Source organism: Carcharodon carcharias, chromosome 16 (assembly GCF_017639515.1).
Source record: "Carcharodon carcharias isolate sCarCar2 chromosome 16, sCarCar2.pri, whole genome shotgun sequence".
In the NCBI taxonomy this organism is placed as follows: Eukaryota; Metazoa; Chordata; class Chondrichthyes; order Lamniformes; family Lamnidae; genus Carcharodon; species Carcharodon carcharias.
This window is the reverse complement of record NC_054482.1, coordinates 71994752-72015176: the sequence shown is the minus strand read 5'-3', so window position 1 is coordinate 72015176 and position 20425 is coordinate 71994752. Positions and strand designations below refer to the sequence as shown.

General features: G+C 40.8%; 1 protein-coding gene across 4 annotated transcripts in view; it reads right to left on the bottom strand.

Annotated features, from left to right (window-relative positions):
• Window positions 1-17180, bottom strand: part of elavl4 (ELAV like neuron-specific RNA binding protein 4) — a 129278-nt gene extending 112098 nt beyond the window's left edge. For all 4 annotated transcript variants that reach the window (XM_041208734.1, XM_041208737.1, XM_041208735.1 and 1 more), the window contains exon 1: window positions 17121-17180. In XM_041208734.1, the coding sequence (XP_041064668.1) occupies window positions 17121-17171 (51 nt within the window). In that variant the 5' untranslated portion in view covers window positions 17172-17180. The remainder of the gene's footprint in view (window positions 1-17120) is intronic.
• Between the last annotated feature and the right edge of the window lie 3245 nt (window positions 17181-20425).

Sequence of the window (20425 nt, the reverse complement as noted above, 5' to 3'; positions counted from 1 at the left end):
ATCTTCACTAAAAGAAAATTATGAAAGTTTTGGGGCTTTTTTTTGACTGGCCTCCAGCAGTTTCAGCTGGTCAGGCTACTTAAGACGTAAGAACACTAAATGGGTATGACAAACAACTCTAGGAGCCTGGATCCGAAATAAGCACAGGAGCCTGCAGGGACCTTAAAGGTGCACCTACAAAATGGCCTTAATATCTATGCAGATCATGCACAGGCCTCTGCACAACTAAACTGGTACTACTGTACCCTTTTTAGGTCTAAATACTGGGCACAGTAATATTAAATATAAACCTTATGTAAGGTGCAGACTCCATCCAGCAACAGGATACTGTTCAATAGTAAGGCAAGCAGCCAACAACTGGTCCTGGTAGCAATTTCCATGTAATTTTTCCCCCCATTCTTTCATGGAATGTGGGCATTGTTGGCAAGGCCAGCATTTATTGCCCAGCCCTAACTGCACAAGAGTTGTTTACAGGGCCAGTTCGGAAACAACCATATTGACTCCAGGCCCACAGCATATAGGTCAGACCAGGTCAGGATGGTAAATTTCCTTCCTGAAAGGATTAGTGATGGATTTGTATATCAATCTAGTAGTTTCATGGGCACCATTACTGATATTATTTGATGGCATCTCTCATTCAGCATCAGTCCAGATTAGTACTGTCATGCAAACTTAGATGCCAGGTATGTCAATTGGGAATGATGCCAGGGCAGTAGGCAGAAAATGCCCAATTGTTTTCTCTGATGAACACCTCCAAACTTTCCTACTCAAGGCAAGAGAGTGTTACACTTCTGGGTCTTCCTTCCATCAAGCTGCACATCAAGATCAAACATGCTCCCTGTAGGAAGCTGGCACTGACTCCCAATTCCCTCACACTGAGGGCTAACCAACTCTGTAGAAAGTAAAATATTTGATAAAGGGAAGACATGGGCAGTGAATCACCACACTGTTCCTTTCCTCCCTGCCTACTCTGGGCGTGACTACACACTTCAGCTTCTTAAAACACATCCCTCATATGCCCTCAAAAATAGTGATGATCTATTCAATGAATAGAATGCAACTGGAAGACAAATGTTTACCTGTAGAAACAAAAAGGGACAATATCCAAACACATTGTGGAGTCTGAGACCAACAGCAGCCAATACCATTTTGATAGTGGCTCACAAAAGCAGATGAAGTGTAAATATTGACTACTGCACAAAGAATTTTCTCAATGTGTATTAGAATCCTTTCAGTGTTTTCATACTCTGCTTGATACAGTTACATGGAAAGCTATTTCAACTTTACTATTTTGAGAGACTGCTCAAAAGTAGATGACAATGCAAACTTGCTAGATACCTGGGACTCTCAGGGTAAATTCCTTTACAAATTATTTTCAAGATGCTTGGAACCTTATTTGCTAGTCGACTTTTCTTCAGCAGAACAAGCATCTCAACAGTCTCTTTCTTAATAATGAGCATTATAGTTCAATCATAATTTCCCCAAGTCTTTTCAGCCATTAATACTTTTTCAATAACCATTTATGAAGCTCAAAAGATTATTACACTTTTGGTCACTGTCAATATAATGGCCTTTCTTTTGGATGTTCCATGTAACGCAGGTGTTTAAAAAGATGAATTTTGATACTTTGCAAACAAATAAGAATAAATAACATTACCCTGAAGAACTATGAAGCTGTTGTCTCTTATTGAATTCCATTTTGCATGGCAACTGCTCTAACACATAATATTTTGTTTATTAGAATAAATGAAGAGTTTATTGGCAAAGTAAATTTGAAAGATGGCAATTATCTTCTGATTGTGTGTTTTATTTTTCCACTGGCAATAAATTAAGACCCTAAACTGCTTGAATTGCTGCCTCTGTAAACCTAATTAGTGCCACTACCATTTTATAACTACCTGAAGAATTGTAATACCTAGAAATCAAATTATAATGGCAAAAGTATTGAGGTGGTCAAGGCAGAGTGGAAAAATTGTTGGAATATAAGTCGTGGAGTGCTTTGGGGGAGAAATGTATTATTGAAGAGGTAAATTGAGAACCAACGTGTTCTCAAGTGTTGAGATAATTCAAATATGTAAAAATGAACACAAGTGGGGGTGTATGGTAACCTTTTTCTTCAAGAAATATTTGACTATTGTTAAGATCCTGTTAGAAGCCATTAATGTTTTGAAAGAAATCTGAACATCAGCAATCAATCGGCAGAACGACACCACAAGATTTCACTGTTTTAAAACAAAAACAACCTTCATTGTATAAATAAAGAATTAAACAAAGCAAACACTATTAACATTATAGTTCATAATTATTTATCCTGTTAACTCAGTTCTACTTTTAACTTGCCCCACAGCCCTCCCAAGAATTCCATTGTGCATTACAACAATCTTCGTTCACTTCTTTAGCGACCAGCCTACAAGGTATACCACAGCCCTCCCGAATTCATTTTAATTCTCCTCAGTGTTCCAGCTATTCGCCGAGGTAGTATTTTATGGGAATCCTTCCATTAACTTTTTGGCTAAGCAACACTCCAACTTTTATTTAATACCTCACAACTTTGGAAGTTTCAACTCCTTGTTCTGGTTGCTGGCAGATACCTAATTGCCTTCTCACAGCTTCCAAACTAACTCTGCTGACTGCTTTCAGTCATAAGGCTCTGCGTGGATTACTGTAGATTTCTTCCTCTGGCTGCATACTAGGCATGTCTTCCAATTGTTTTTCCCTCACAAAATCCAAACTGAACTTGAGCCGACCCACATTCTGTGCTGTGAGCAATAAAGTATTTTCTTTGCTTCAGTGCAGGCCTGACTAATAGTCATCTCCTGTTGGCTCTTCAAATCCAGTGAGATGCAGCCTGCACCAAAGCAAAACTGCAACTGCATATTTTCTGAGCAAACATGCAGATAACTTAAACAAAATAACCCATCTTTAGGACATCTCTATGACAATGTAGCAGGCTTTGTGATAACCTCAAACAGAAATATAAATTATTGATTTTTGATTTTATCTTCAACACAACTCTTTGATTCTGTAACCCATATGAATAATTTATTTTGCTAATGGAGTTCATGACCCTCTTTCCCAGAATTGCTAGCTTTTAGCTTCTCCTATGGAGATAACGATAGACACCCTGGCTCTACCAAGATGTCAGAAATGAGCTGATCATCCATTTTTCAGTGTTTACGCTTCTAATTCTGACCTTGAAGGTAAACATAGGTTAGCTTATAACCATAAATTAACTTCAAGCTTTTTTGAAATGCATTCACTTGAGATGTCTGCCTATTTCTTAACCAGATGCCACCATTTATCTACAGTTAAAACTTTAATACTTAAAATTAAAAGTTATATTCTAAAACATATGAATTATGAACTAGATATTTGCAGCATTATGGGCGGAATTTTCCAGCCTTGCCCACCACCGGGATCATCTGGTCTTGCTGAAAGTAAATGGAATTGTGCCGGGTCCGGCCACAATGGGTCTGGAAAATCCTATCCTGTGACATGAAGTGCTTCACTGCAAATATTGAGAGGGATTAGCTCAGAAGAAATATGTACAAGGAACCAGTGCCTTGACTTGATGGTGGTGGTGGTTGGGGTGGGGTACTTGGGGGAAGGGAAAAAATGTGTTTTGTCATTGCTTTAAAAGCGATATACATGCTAAGAGGATGAAAATGCAGGTAGAGTTGGGAAGATGATATAAAATGTTAAAAATGCTAATTAGTGCTAGGATTCAAATTGGACAAAGGAACAAATCTAGCTCACTGTAGTTAGGAACAGCATATAAAGCAGTTTAGGATTCATCTTGCTTCAACTACTTGGTTTTTGAGAGTATTGATCTAATTTTTGCTGCCAATTATTTCCCCCATAGCAGAAAAGCAATTTTTGTAAGGAGGCTGGGGGTGAATTTCTGTAGCATTTTGTCTGCTCACCACTGTAACTTTGGCTAAACAGTCGTGGAAACCTTAGAAATATTATGAAAAACGTTTATCCAGAATGAGACTTTGCTGGTGAATTTTTGGTGGTCAAGTAAAAAACTTAAGAAATTTATCCTGGTTCTCCTAAAATCCAAAGAGGATTTTTCAAAGATGTTTTTTTCCATGTTGTTTATGGGATAGTTGCCCAGGATTAACAATTATCCTTAATTGTGGTAAGAGGATCACAAGCATGCCATCACTTTCTTTCATTTCTCCAAAAAAGCAGAAAACACGTTGATAGACCAGTCAAAGCAAATCACTAAAATCACTTGATCAGTCTTACTTACAGATTAATTAATATATAAAACAAGATACAACAAGATACAGAAATTATCAACTTGCATTTACAAAGTGCCATCAATGTAGAAAATATTTGGAGACTTAATGAACAAAGAGATGTGGTGTGGGAGTCTGCCAAAATGGTGCATACTGAGAAGCCATTTAAAAGGTATGGAGAGAAAAGGAGGCAAATGGCTTTTTGAGAGGGTATTTCAAAGAGTAGGGCCAATACTATTGAAAATTCAGCCAGTGACTGTAGTGTGAAGGTGGGGGAAAAGCACAAAAAAACAAGTTTTATAGGCTAAACTATTATATCCTGAAAGCCAGTTGGTGAGTCGATCTTTACACACTTTTATAAACATTTATTTACACAATTACAGATTACAAGCAAGCACCCCCTAACCCAACAACAATTGCAGTCTGCCTGCATTTATATTTCATGATTCAAGCAGGAGGTTGCCAATAAATGGGAACTAAGTGCCCCTCTTTAAAGGGGCACCACTAATAAACTGTAACAAAACAGCCAAAAATCTTAAAGGAAACTTAGCTAACCAAATTAAGGTGACATTTCCAGGATTAAGAATGCATTCCAGTCACCCCACCTGGTGCCCACCAGTCACTGAAGGTCTCAGGTTTACCAGGTATACCTGGGTGCGGATGTAGTTGTGTACGAGAGACAGGCAGTCAGGATGAATGATTCCTTCAACTGTGTAGACCTGTTGATGACCACCTTGGCCAGGCCCAAGAGAGCCCCACAGTGAACTCCTCCAATCTGCATGTTCCCCCCTGTGCCAGGTGGCTAAAGATCAGGAGCGTGGGACAAAAGCGCAGCCAGATATGGAGGAGCAGCCCCCTCAGGTAGTGAAAGAGGGAGAGGCTGCAAACACACATGTCCTAAGTACATGTGAAAAATGAACTCCCGCAGGCCACAGAAATTACAGTTAGCTCAGGAATCTGAGTTGACTTAATGCACTGGACTGCTGCTGCCTGTAATACCTTCTACCCAAATTCCCAATGACAAAGGGAGGATTCTCAAGTAGACAGCCTCCCACTAGTGACCACCTCCTCCGGATAGCAGGATGAAATGCCATGGCGCATCCAGAAAGCTGTGAAGGCAAGGAAATTGGGGGCGTGCAAGAGCAGTCAGTACAGGAAACCCCTCTGTGCAGAGTGGAATAACATGGAAGGAATTTCTGAGAGACGGCTCAGGGCTCAGGTTATAGGGCCGAGGCTTCTCGGGGAAATTTCGGGGACTGGCGCAGATGAGAAATTCTGCCCAGATGGAGGTGAGCTCGGATTATAGTGATCCACACGCCTGAGCCACTTCAACATCGAATGCAGCAAGGTTGAGCACCACTCTTTTTTAAAGATTCTCGATTGCTTTGGTCACGAGCTGGGTGCCAACACTTGTCATACCAGCTCCTCTGGTGACATCCAGTCTGCTCCTCAACCATCCAGTACAACCCCAGCTCTGGTTAGCTTGGGAGTCAGAGCCCTCTCCTCCACGAGCTATATGAACTCAGACTGATGGGAGGCAGGGATTCAGGAGCAGCAGCCCCTACAGGATTATTACCACTACTGATGGGCAAGAGCTCTGGCTGGAAGCAACCACGTTCTAGACCTTGATCAGCTCCTAATAGGCAAGCAGCCTGCACAAGGAGGCACATAGACCCTCAGGAGCTGCGTGTCATAATTGAGGCTGTGTAATTGGCGGGAGAAATACATTGTCAGTGCATACTGTCTAAGGGGATCCTTGTGTACAGTTAGCTCTGCAGGATCTAATTATAAAAGTTGCCACCTAGGTGCAGAGGTAGATTAGCACCTGACCACCCTTCCTAACTCAGCACCATGGTCGAGACCCGGTGCATTTTTTTGGCCCGGAAGGAAATTGACTAGTTTCTTCTGTACCTTGGTAACAAACTCAGGGGGAGGGATCAAAGTGAGCAACCAGTATCATAGCAAAGCAGTCACCTGTTGGTTTGTGGCCAGCACTTGAGCCTTGTAGGACAGCCCTCAGAGCGGTCCTATTCAGCACCCTAGGTGAGTGATGACTGCAGCTCACAGCTCTTAGCAGTTCGCCAGTCAGGCACCTTTCCCTGCAGGGCTCTGATAGATTCCCCGGTAAAGTGGGTGGTGCTCTAGGCAAAGAGCCTGAACTCCTCTTACAGGGAGCCAAGCCATCACTCACCTACCTAGAGTCCAGAACATATTTCCCAATTGATCTTGGCCGATGATGTCACGGAGTAGGCATGCTGGCATTCATGGATCCTCTGCAGGAACAAGCTGTGTCATGAAACTATCAAATTTTTCATAATATTGTGGTTTATTGTAAAGTAGGTTTATGAGTGTGAGTGTATATGGTTCTGTCTGTGCGATTTAATTGAATTGGAGTCAGAGGCTGCAAGGTTGAAATTATCAAAAGTTAGCTGTAAAAGACGTTTGAAATGCTAATGAGTAAACATGGATGAGGACAGCATGTAGGGTGTGAAGGACATTTGCATTTTTAGATAAGGGGTTGTTTAGGTTTCAAAAGGATGATAGGATGTTTACAACCAACAAGATAAGCAAGGCCAAGCAGTATGTTTATTTTTCCCAAAGGTACTAACCATATTAGCAACATGAAATATTTTTATATTATGGCAAAAGTAAATTTCCAAAGATATAAAGAACAATGAAAATCTAATTAGAGAGAGAAACATATATAAAGAAGGATGGAAGGCTATGTTTGGTGGCCATGTAAGACTTAAAAGGATTGTGTGCAACAGCTTTTGGAAAAAACCTCCAGCTACTTTTGCAGAAGTCTGCTGTGTCTAGTAACCAAAGTTGGAGAAAAGCCTTTGGAATTCCACTGCCATATGGGTGTCGTGGCAAACTTGCTGGATTACCTATCTAACTTTAAAATCTATTTTGGACTGTTGCCTTAAAGAGAGTGTATAGTTGGGAGTCTGGTTAATTAGGGATTTGTTATAGTATTAAGTAACTGCAGTCTTGTTTGAAATCTTTCCTTCTGTTAATATGCGTTTTAATTTAATTTTTAAAACCTCTAAAGGTGTTACCGGGCTCATTGCTTCTGCAATTAGTGCACAAATCTTCTTGTATAAAATACAAATTGCAAAACCATTGTGATAGTGTGGCCAAGTTTCCCTTGTGGATTTGGTCCACCTGGCACACATCATAACAAAATTGGGGGCTCTTTGCGAGATTTTAAAAAATTCTTGACTGGCTTGGAGTTGGTGAATCTTAAGGCTACGATTATGAGAAGGACATTGAACTCAGGAGTTGGTATTGAGGGATTTTAAAGTGGTGAGACTGCAAAAATGGCTTTATTCATCGCTAAGACTTTTCTGGGGATGGATGATATAACTGACTGGTTTACAAGAAGTATCTAAGGGTAAGTTAACAGAATTGGCAGATAAGTTGCAGTTAGGGTTAATTGTAGGGGCAAAGAAAGCAGATATAATTGAAGTAATAGCACAGCATTTAAAATTGGAAGGGATACCTGAAACCAGTGAGTCATGGTTGGAGGTAGTGAGACTTCAGTTACAAATGAAGAAGCTTGAACTTAAGCAAAAGAAAAAAGCAAGAGAGAGGGGATTGGAATTGAAAAGGCTAGGGGCAAAGGAAAAGGAACGAGAAAGAGTATTCCAAAGGGAGCAAGCAGAAAGATATGAGAAAGAAAACAGGAAAGGGAATTGGAGCTAGAGAAATTAGGAATGGAAGAAAAGGAGAAGGAGATGGAGGGAGAATATCAGCTTAGAAAACTACAAGTTTAAAAAAAAAGGTCTCAGAGGCTGAGGAAGCTTCTGAGGATGAAATGACCACTTCCCCACTGAGCTTTAGATTGGAAATGTTTAAATTTATGCAGGCACTTCCGAAGTTTGAGGAAAGGAATGTAGATGCATCCTTTATTGCATTTGAGAAGATTACTAAACAGATGAAATGGCCACAAGAAATCTGGACATTGCTTTTACAGTCTAAGGTGGTAGGTGGAGCTCACGAGGTATGTGCTTCACTTTCAGAAGTATTGGTGGATTATGATGCAGTGAGAAAGGCTATTTTCAGTGCATATGAGTTAGTTCCTGAGGGGTACAGGCGAAAATTTGGGAATGAAAGGAAACAGCCTGGTTAAACTCATACTCAGTTTGAAAGGGTAAAACAAAGTCATTTTGACCTGTAGATACAAGCATTAAAAGGTAGAGACAACACATGCAGGTCTTAGAGAAGTAATTCTTTTGGAAGAATTAAAAAAATTCAATTCCTTTGTTTGGAGGGGGGAGGGGGTAGTGGAGTGGAGGCATTGAATGACACGGGGCAGCATTTGCATTTTCTCTCAAGGGGCCGGTGGTCAAATTTCAGTAAGATAAGGTTTGGCACACAAAAAAAAATTTTTTTTAAATGTTGAGGTATTAAGCAATTTATGATCAAAAGTAAAGCAATGTCATAACAATAAATTGTTAAAAAAGAGGGATTAATAAAAATGGCCAGAGTGTGAGAGGGTCAACGTGTGCGTGTCCAGCTCACTCACTCACGCTTACCCACTGCAATACATACATACACCGACTCACAGTGGGTGAGGGTAAGTGAGTGAGAAACCTGAGACTGGGAGTAAGGCAGACACTCACTCACTCTTACTCACAGTCTCACTCTTACCCATGCCCACTCACTCCTGTCCCCGCTCTCACTCCCTCCCCCGCCCACCCCTGCACTCCCTCCCGCCCTCACTCCCACACCCACTCTTGTCTCGGCCACCCTCACCTCCCCTTGCTCTCGCTCATCCTCACCATTGCCCGCTCTCCCTCCCCCCCCCACGCTTGCCCCTGCTCTCTTGCTTGCTCCCGCCCGCCCGCCCCACACACGCACGCTCCCACACACGTACAAATGGCACCGTCTCATCCCCAGGCCTGCCACAACATTCGCTCTTCTTGGGCCCACCAAAACTTCACCCTCCCTGGGCTCCAGCCTCGCTGTACCTTCCCTCCCTGGGTTCCAGGCCCACTGTTACTTGGGTCCAGCCCCACCATACCTTCGCTTCCCTTGGGCTTGGCAGCCCACAGCACACTCACTGTTGCTGGTGTTCACGGCTCCTCCAATCGGAGACTGTTTCTCTCCCTCCTTTGCTGCTGAAACCTAACTACTGAGCCTATCAGCAGCAAGTGAGGGAAAGGAGCAACCCCTTGCAAAATCTCAAATTTCACTTACCTGCATTTTGAACTTACCAGCCTGTCTCACTGCCTTTTGAACAATGGCTCTGCAGGCCATATAGAGGGGCTACTGGTCGGCGAGTTGGACAAGCCTGGCCTAGACAATTTTCAGGAACACACATGCATACATACCCACCTCATGATCTTCCAGCCTCTGTCTTCCCTCCTCATCCAACTACAAGTAAGTCTTTAATGAAAAGTTCCCCAAGCACTGACATCTTGCTGTAAAAGTTGCTCAATCCCTTTCTCAAAGCAGATGTTATTAATTCTTGTTTTTGTCTCTTCTCTCTCCCTCTCAATATGGGGAGTCAGAAGCAAAGCAAATCAAAAGTACTCCGTCCTCCCAGGCTCCTTCACCCTCTCGCTCCACCAGGCTCCAGGCAGCAGTTGCAAGATAATGATCAGGAATAATACCTGTCCTCACCATCCAGCAATGACTGTTCACTTCCAGAAAGCTAGTTGGTGAAGGATAGAATTGTCATCAATCTTGAGGCACTTTTATAAACATTTATTCACAGACACAAGTATGCAGCTCCTAACCCAAAAGCCACAGTTGCAGTCGGTATGTATTTAAAGCTCTTTTTCTCTCCATAGCGTTTCTAAGCAGTCAGTAACTAACGTAAATACATACATCTCTTACAATACATCAGTTAGGGAGGTGGAACAGAGACACCATCAGCGTGGCCTCCCCCACAAAGGGAGCTCCACCACCTCCTCTACCACCTGCATACAATTAAACACAATTAACAGATTAATTCAGTGTCTTAAAATAAAAATTAGTTTCTTGGTCCAACCTCTGTGGATCGCCACCTTGGAGTGTATTGGAGAGGCTTGCGCGCTCTGATGATCTCGAGCGATGCCATTGGGGCCAATCAAATGGATAAAATCCCCTTCACACACACAGTGATTTTTCTCTTAAGGATGACAATGTCACCTGTCAATGCTGGAAAGAACATTTCCAACAACTCAACCTTGAATCCACAGTGGCAGCTGATACTCACCAGGATATTCCCCTGTATCGTGTGGTAGAATCCATAGATGAACCACCATCAATGGGAGAGCTACAACAAGCAAACGGATGAAAAACAGCTGAGCCTGTGGCAAAGATGGTATTCCAGCTGAGCCCTTCAAAGCTGGTAGGCTTTTGGTTCACATCAACTCTAAGCACTGATCCTATGGGTTCGGGAGGAAAAGGTACTGCCCCCTGACTTCAGGAATGTGTCAATTTTAAGTATCTTCAAGAAGAGAGATAAATCATGCTGTGGAAACTATAAAGGTATCTCCCTCTTGTCCATGACTGGGAAAATCCTGATATGCATTCTCTTGAATCACCTAATTGCTGTGGTTGAGGAAATTCTCCCAGAGACAGTGTGGCTTTAGACCTTCCAGAAGCATCTCTTTGTTGCCATACAAATCCAAGAAAAATGTCGAGAACACCACCAGAAACTCTTCACTGCATTCATCAACCTCACAAAGTATTTGACTCAGTAAATCATGAGGCTCTGTGGACTGTGCTCCAAGAAGCTTCACCACAATCCTGCAACTGGCAACTGCATCATGATGATATGGTTGCAACTGTCTTAAGTGGGAGACCTGAAACACATACTTTCAAAATCCAGACAGGTGATAAGCAAGGCTGTGTCATAGCCCCCAATCTACCTGACAGTTACTATTCGCCTCATCAAAGATCAACTCCCCTCTGGTGAGAATATTGAATACCGCCTAGATGGAAATCTCTTTAATCTTGGTTGCCTCTGTGCAAAACTAAACTGACCACCATAGGCATACATGATCTACAGTTTGCGGGTGACTGCAGTGTCATTGCCCACTCTGCACCAGATTTGCAAGTCACTCTCGACCTCTTCAATTCTGCATACAAGAAACTCGGCCTGTCCTTGAAATGTTGCCAAAACAAAATTAATATATCAAACTACACCTGGTCAGCCAAATATTCCACCTCCCATATGTGTTGAAGGACAGGCTCTGGAATTTATTGAGCACTCCCATACCACTCTCGAAAGGTCATCCTTGACAAAGAGATCCAACACCTGATCAGCTGCACCAGCTCAGTCTTCTACAAACTCTGGCAGGGAGTGTTTGACAATAAAGACCTCTGCAAGTCAACCCCAAGCCCTGGTGTGCTGAGCAGTTGTCATCACCACACTCCTGTACTGCAGCGAGACCTGGACTTTGTATCAGCGACACATAAGAGTGCTAGAGAAATTCCATTAGCAATGCCTCCATCGCATCCTCTGGATTCATGGGCGGACCATCGAACAAATGCTAGTATCTTCTTGAAGCCAGCTCCACAAGCATTCAGTCAAAACTCCTGAAAAATTAACTTTGATGGGCTGGACACCATATCCAGATGGCCAAAAAGCATCTCCCCTGTCAAATTCTGTTTTCTCAACTCTCAAATGGCCACTGTTCCAGGACAAGACAAAGAAAATGCTTCAAAGGCACTCTGAAGCTCTCTTTGAAGTATAGCAGTATTGACATTAATAACTGGGAGGAGCTTGCATTCAAAATGGCAACAAACTTGTCCATCAAACCAAATTATGCTTTGAGTCACAATGTCTTAATGAAGAGGAAGAGTGACGAAAGCGAAGAAAGAAAAGGAAGCAAATCCTGCACTTCAGATCCCATTACCTCACAGGACATCCTGCTCCATGTGCTAAAAGATCTGTGGGTTGAGAATCAGCCTGTTCAGTTACATGAAGGCCCATGGCAGACACTTACGATCCTGAGTCAATGTCATCCTTGAACTAAGGGACAGGTGACAATATGTCCAACCAGAATTTCAAAGCAAATTAAACCAAAACTCTCCATATTCTGTACAAAACATCACATTGCAAGACACCGCTCCCCAAGGAGTGGTTAGAAATCTCCAACAATCTCTTCATGCACGCATTTCTTTTTGTAAAACAATAAACAGTTCATGACTTGCATCCATCTGTTTCATTTGAGATTTCCTTTCTCTCCAGCATTTATTTCAATTCAGTGAGATCAACGCGTAACCTTTTCTCACTCATACGTTTCACACAGTGCCACAAAGAACAATTATCTGCATAACATTCAAAGGGAACATAATCAGTATTCTCATTGTAAAGAATCTCACTTAAAAATTTTGACAAATAGAATCGCATATCCACTGCCTCCACAAGAGTCAGTGTTTTGCAGCCAAAGTACGCTTAACAATCCTTTCTGTTTCCTTAGCTTCCCAAGCAAAAGGACATTTCCCATTTTCAGCCATAAAAAATATTATGAAACCAGCTGAGCTAGAATACCCATCAGGAAGATTAGCATGTAAAGCATTGCTAAAAATGATGAGTTTCATCATTTCTTTGAGTTACGTAAGGGTGGGAAATTAAGTATACATTTCTCGCGTTGCCATTTAAAAAATGTTTTATTTGTTATTAAAATATTCTCAACTTTAGGGTGTTTCATCATAGTAGTACTTAAGATCAATACATCAAAACTAGCATCTGGTCCAGTCTGAGTGTCAAACCTCAATTGTTTTATTCATCCATGGGATGTGAGCGTCGCTGGCAAGTATTTATTGCCCATCCCTAACAACCTTTGAAAAGGTGTTGGTGAGCTGCTGCAGTCCATGTGATGTAGGTACATCGACTGCGTTATTCAGAAGGGAGTTCCAGGAATTTGATTTAGTGACAGTGAAGGAATGGTGATGTAGTACCAAGTTAGGATGGTGGTAGAGGTTGTGGATTTGGAAGGTGCTGTCAAAGAAGCCTTGGTGAGTTCCTGTAGTGCATCTTGTGTGTACTGTGCGCCAGTGGAGGAGTGAATGAATGATTAAGGTGGTGGATGGGGTGTCGATCAAGTGGACTGCTTTGTCTTGAATGGTGTTAAGCTTCTTAAGAACATAAGAAATAGGAGCAGGAGTAGGCCATTCAACCACTTGAACCTGCTCCACCATTCCATAAGATCATGGCTGATTTGATTGTTACCTCAACCCCATGGACGGAATTTTATGGCCCTTCCCACCAGTGGGATTTTCTGGTCCCATCAGTCAATGGACTTTTGAATGGCTCACTGCGTTTTACGGCCCCACCCCCAATGCAACAGGGCCATAAAATTCCACCCTACAGCTCCCTTGTAAATCAAAAATCTAACTCACCCTTGAATATACTCAAAGGCCCAGCCTCCACTGCTCTCTGAGATAGAGAGTTCTAAAGATTAATGACCCTCAGAGGAAAGATTCTTCCTCATCTCCATCTTAAATGGGAGATCCCTTATTCTGAAACTGTGCCTTCAGCTCTAGATTCCCCCCATGAAGGGAAATATCCTCTCAGCATCTACCTTGTCAAGCCCCCTCAGAATCTTACAGTTTCAAAAAGATCAACTTTCATTCTTCTAAAATTCAATGAGTATAGGACCAACCTGCTTAACATTTCTTCATAAGACAATCACCTCATCCCAGAAATCAACCTGGTGAACATTCTTTGAACTACCTCCACTGTAGTATACCCCTACTTAAATGAGACCAGAACTGTATGGTGTTCCAGGTATGGTTTCTCCAAAGCCCTCTACAGTTTTAAAAAGATTTCCCAACTTTCATACTTCATGCCCCCTGAAATGAAGGCCAACATTCTATTTGCCTTCATAATTATATTCTACACATGCATGCTAACCTTTTGTGATTCACGCACGACAACACCCAGATTCCCCTGTACCACAGCATCCTGCAGTCTCTCCATTTAAATATTCTACTTTATGTTCTTCCTACCAAAGTGGACCACCTCACATTTGCCCACATTATACGCCATCTGCCAAATTTTTGCCCAGTCATTTGACCTATCTATGTCCCTCTGTAGGCTCTGTGTCCTCCTCTTAACCTGTTTTCCTATCAATCTTTATGCTACCAGCAAATTCAGCCAAAATACATTTTGTCCCTTTATCCAAGTCATTTATAAAAATTGTAAATAGTTGAGGCCCAGGACTGATCCTTGTGGCACCCCATTAGTTACAGTTTGCCAACCTGAAAATGACCATTCATCTGAATTCTCTTTTTCTTGTAGTTAGCCAATTCTCTAACCCATGCTAATACATTACCTGCAACATCGTGAGTTTTTATCTTGTGTAACCTTTAATGTGGCACCTTTTCCAACGCCTTTTGGAAATCAAAATACACTACATTTACTGTTCCCCTTTATCCACCTTGCTTATTCCATCATCAAAAAGTTCCAATAAATTTGTCAAACATGATTTCTCTTTCATAAAACCATGCTGGCTCTGCTTTATTGAGCTAATGATTTTCTAAATGTCCTGCTACTTCTTACTTAATAATGAATTCCAGAATTCTCCTAATGACAGATGTTAGGCTAACTGGCCAATAGTTTCCTACTTTTTGTTTCCCTGCTTCCTTGAATAGGGGCCATGTAACCATTTGTAGTTTTCCAATCTGCTTTCCACATTCTAGGACATTTTGGAACATTACAACCAAAGCTTCCATTATTTCTGCAGCAACTTCTTTTAAGATCCTCGGATGGAGGCCATCAGACCCAGGGGACTTGTCAGCATTTAGTTCTGTTAGGTTTCCTAGTATTGTTTCTCTAGTGATAGTGATTGTTTTAAGTTCCTTCCCTTTTACCCTTTGATTTTGTGCTATTCTTAGGATGCCTCAAGTACCTTCTACCTTGAAGATACAAAATACTTGTTCAAAGTCTCTGCCATTTCCTTGTTTCCCATTATTAATTCTCTAGTCTCAACCTCTTCCTTTCTACATACTTATACAAGCTCTTACTATCTGTTCTTATATTTCTTGCTAGTTTCTCATATTCTAATTTTTCCTTTTTTGTCATCTTTGTTCATTTCTAAAATTTTCCAATCTTCTGGCCTACCACTCATCTTCGCAGCATTGTATGCCTTTTCTTTCAATTTGATACAATCCTTAACTTCTTTTGTTAGCCACGCTATGTTCATCATTCTCATAGAGTCTTTCTTTCTCAATGAGAAACCTTTGTTGAAAGTTATGGAATATTTCCTTAATCTGCTATCTTGTTGTTTAATTTATTTTCCCAGTCTACTTTAGCCACCTGTCTTTTTACCTTTGTAATTGTCTTTATTTAAGTTACTAGTTTCAGACCCAAGTTTTTCACCCTCAGACTAAATGGGAAATTCTATCATGTTATGATCACTCTTCCCAGAAGATCCTTTACTCTGAGAGCATTAATTAATCCTTTCTAATTACACATTGCCAGGTCTCAAACAGTCTCTTCCCTGGTTGGTTCAACATAGTATCGTTCTTGAGTGTTGTTGGAGCCACACTCATCCAGGCAAGTGAAAACTATTCCATCAAACATGGAGGGAAATGGCATGGCTGACTATTAAGGACAAAAGTCAAGGACAAACAATGCACTACAGCCACAGCCAATAGTGAATCTTCGTAACCTTAGTAAGAGCCATTTCAGTGCTAAGGCACAGGATTGGAGCTTGATTGAAGCGATTCAGACAGGGAGACACTGGAGAGATGGGCAGGGATCTCAGAAGTAATGAGACATTCAGGATATGGAGAGGAAAGCGAGCTTGGAAATGGATGATATGACAGAGGGGGTCAAAAGTGTCTTTACATTTTTATGCTGGTACCAGAACAAATGCTTCCTGTACCTGTTGTCACTTCCAGCAGAAAATCGATTGTGTAAAATAACTAGGCAGATTCCACTGGATTAATTATCCTAATAACACTAAAATTGGCAGAGATATTTTCAAAGGAATAACTTTAAAGAAATTCGTAGGGTGAACAATTATTTAAATCGCAAATCCTTGAGAAGATATTACTACCTTCAAAAAGGCGCATGGAAGTTTTTCTTTCATTTGCTCAAATTTGGCGCCAGATCTCAAGAGTTTTGGCGGTTTTTTCGGCAGTAGATGAGTAAGAGCAAATAAAAACATTTTCCTATAACCGGGATTTCTGTCCTTTTATGTTAATCGGCGGAAAATCGTGCGTTGAGGAGCACGATGTGTCATTTACATTAGTCATTACTTGCTCGTGTAGTGTGCCTTTGTATAAAGAATTAAAATGCCCCACTCTTGATTAATATAGTAAATAATTTGAAAGCGTTCTTTCAACAGAAACTCACTTTGCATACAGTAAAGAAATTTTGAAATAACCCTCATAAATGTTTTTTATTCAAATTCATAAATAAGCTGCGTGGTGGTAGAAACCATCCTTTCCGAAAAAATATTTATTTTCCAAATTCACTTGCTTACATAAGCACGCAAAATAAAAATTTAATATAGCATACAATTTTAAGGCCTCAGATCTTACAATTTTTTAGTTGAATATTATTAACAGGACACCTCACTTATTAAACGGCTAGTTTACAAGTGTACACCATAGCATAATTAAGAGCTAAATAGTTCCTAAAGTCTCATTAAATTTCATTATTTGTCTTTCCTCAAAATGTTATCAATCCCTCGAACACTGTAAATAACGATCAACCTGTTTGCAAACTGTGTCCCCACAACTCGACGATTTAAGTAATCTGTCCTTGGCACTGGTATTTAGGACCATTGTGGCTCCACAGCTAACTTCAAACTTTTCAAACTTGGTATTGGGCGCAATTTCTCCTCGCAGGCCACCTTTTTTCTTTCTTTTTGTTTTAAAGCGATTTTTTAAACGACCAATATCAAAAGATATAGTTTAACGTACCTGAGCTTTTAAACGCATCCTCCTCACTATCTTGGCGTACTCTACTTGCATGTGAACCCACTCAGGCGTCACCGAATGTAACAAAAGCCAACAGGAGTCCCCCCACCCCTTTCCCCGGTGCCCCACCCCGTCCATCAATTACTCAAACTGCAATGCCGTTTACATCCGCGTCGCATTCGGAAATGCAAACAAACGAATTTCTCAAGACCTCGCACCTTGGCTTTTTGCTTTATTATCATTAAATACAACTGCATGCAAAAATTGAGTACCAATGGAAATATGCCATCACTTCTTTGTCTAGAATACTGATTCTTAATAACGGGAGCTTTAAGGACTCGGGAACTGCCGTCTGGTTGAGCAAGTGTTGACACGAGCTCGCATCTGAACAAGTCGCTGAGCTCCTGCCATCGAAATCAGAAATAAAGGCACGAGCTGGAGGATTTTTTTTTTAACGGTCGCCTGTTCGATGCGCTCCGGGGCACGCGGCCGGCTGTCGAACGTTGGAAGCCTTGTATGGGCGCGTGCCACAAATCTCATTCTCTCATCGCCACGGCCCCTAAACCCAGCTGTCCTCACCCCTCCTCCAACCCTCGCTGTCAGTCAGTAACCACGGTAACCAACTCAGCGTTAGGGTGGAGAAATCGAGGCATTGTGGGATTAAAATGGCGGACAAGAGAACTGATTCTGGTCTGTAAAGTTGTTTGTTTGCTTTGTTAATTGTTGGTGGGTTAATATTTTGCATTGATAAAATAATCCGCAATTGTTTTTCGCGGACTTTTGGAAGAAGGTTAACCAGTACGTTGTCAAATAGTTTAACATCGCATGGAATGGATGGATAGATGTTCTGTGGTTCTGCGCAGTGCTTTCCTTGTTCGACGTTAGCTCAGTCCCTATAAAGTGGTTTAATTTATGTTAAATCAAACGTCAGAATGTCCTCAAATGCTATGACAGAATGCGTGCTTTTTTATTATACAATTTTAACAATGAGTGGACATTGTTAAAGCATGGAGTTTTTTTTAATTTTTACAATTTCGTTCTCCGGCATTGAAAGATGTATATTAGACTTGTTCATAATTTAAATGTTGGCATAACTAGTTATTGAACAAAAATCAAGATATTCAGTGATTGTTTATATATGTTTTGCACTCAACTTTTACACTAAGGGTTGATCTGCCATCAACACACTCGATCCACAATGGACCTTTGTGGTCTTGGACCAGAGCTTTATGTTTCAAAACATGCATTTGTTACAACAGTTAGGAATAAAAAAACATTTTTCTCAAATACCATTTGTAAACCTGTTTCTAACAACACTAATAAAGTCAATGTTTTAACAGTAAAAGGTGAGTAAATGTGATTGGATTATTCAGTTATGTGTCACTAACTAAGCTGCTGATTTTCAACATCAAGCAGGTGACTTTTGTATCTTTAACATGTTAGAAAAAGGTCAGCTGATGTGCCACAGGCGAATCTGCTTTTGAGCAGGCCTTGGCACTGCTGCAGTGGATATATCAGTGGAATAGGTGGTTTGCTTCATTTTGTGTGCCCAACAATGCTCATGTTAATATACCTTTCAGTGTGCCAATTTATTCTGCTTAGATTTTACTGTGTTTGGCTGTGGAATACAAGGCCTTTAAATAACAAATAAAACTAACTAATATAGAATTAAATTATTTGGTAGTATTCCTTCAAATTGAAAGTTTCTTAATGACAGATGGATTGTGCATATGTATGTTGCATCTTCATCTGAATAGTAGAATTTCTATACCGATTTCATTTATCAATCATATTAGAGTTAAATGCTGTAAAGGCAGAGCAGTTAATATGGAAGCTAAATAAATAACAAATTCTTTGGTAGCATTCCTTCAAATTCAAAGTTTCTGTCATTAAGACATTAATGACAGGTGGGTTGTGCTATGTACGCTGATCCTCGTTTGAATAGAATCTCTATGCCAATGGCATTGCAGTACAGTTTGAAGAACAAAATCATTTTAGCTGCCCTACATGTATGAAGTTGGACAGTCTGAACTTAGTTTCTGATAGTTGTGTCTCCAACACAAAATAAAATGCTATTTAGCACTCATGTGGATAGTACAGGGATAACCGGTGCAGGAAATTGAAAAACATACTAGTTCAGTCAAGTGAATTCTTCTGAAGTTGGAGCAGAATAAAAGGAGGTTTACTTGCCATTTGATACTGAGGATGAATGGTGTTCACCAGGGCCAACATCCTTTAATCAAGAGAACATTTCACCAACAAGTGCAAATAAAAATAAACATCGCTTTATAAGTTCTTCAGTGAGCAGATAGCATAGGCAATCATAATGATTATTAACAAGTTACGATACAAGAAATGAATACTTGTTGGTTTTAAGAGAATAACAGCACTGCAGCAAGATAACTCGAAGTCAGTTGCTCCCAAAAACACTGGCTCCTGTGAAATTAAATGTTGACTTCCAGGTTCAAGTTGATCTAACACCTTTACTTGTTGATTATGGTGTGTGCATGTGTGTGTCTGTGTGAAGTTTTGCCATGGTGTTTGGAGTACATGAGCTCCCATTTATAGTTTTGGTGTCATTTATATAAGGAAGCTGTTTGAATGTTGCTAGTTCAGATAGAGATGAAATTGGCTAACAAACAACTGATGGGAAGCTGCAAAGCTCTGAACAAAATATTAGCTGCCCCCATTAGTTGAGAGGAGGTGAACAGGTAGGTGACAACATAATTTCATGATACCTTCTTTCTTAACTGCCTTAGCAAATTAAAAGTAATCCTTTTACGTTGTAACCTCTCCAGTCCAGAATGTTTGGGACCAAGTCATTTTTTGGATTTTGGAATTTTCTGTATCACGGAACAACATTAGAGTGCCTAACCACAAGTGTGTGAACTGGAAAACACTATAGATACAAATATTTACCTGAAAGATAAAAAAGTGATAAAGCAGTAATAAAAATAGTTTTACTTATACGAATACTGTATTCTTTATGTTTCCACTCACTGTTTACTTTGGCAAAATAATGCTCATGTCGTCAAGGCAAGTTGGGCAGTGCTTAAATTAGCAGTTTTTGTTTCATTCATTCATGGGATATGGGTGTCACCGGCTAGGCCAGCATTTATTGCCCATTTTTAATTGCCTTTGAGACGGTGTTGATGAGCTGTCTTCATTAACTGCTGCAGTCCATGTGGTATAGGTACAGTTGTAGTGTTGCTAGGAAGGGAGTTCCAGGGTTTTGATCCACCAACAGTGAAGGAGTGGCAATATAGTTCCAAGTCAGGATGGTGAGTGGCTTGGAGGGGAACTTGCAG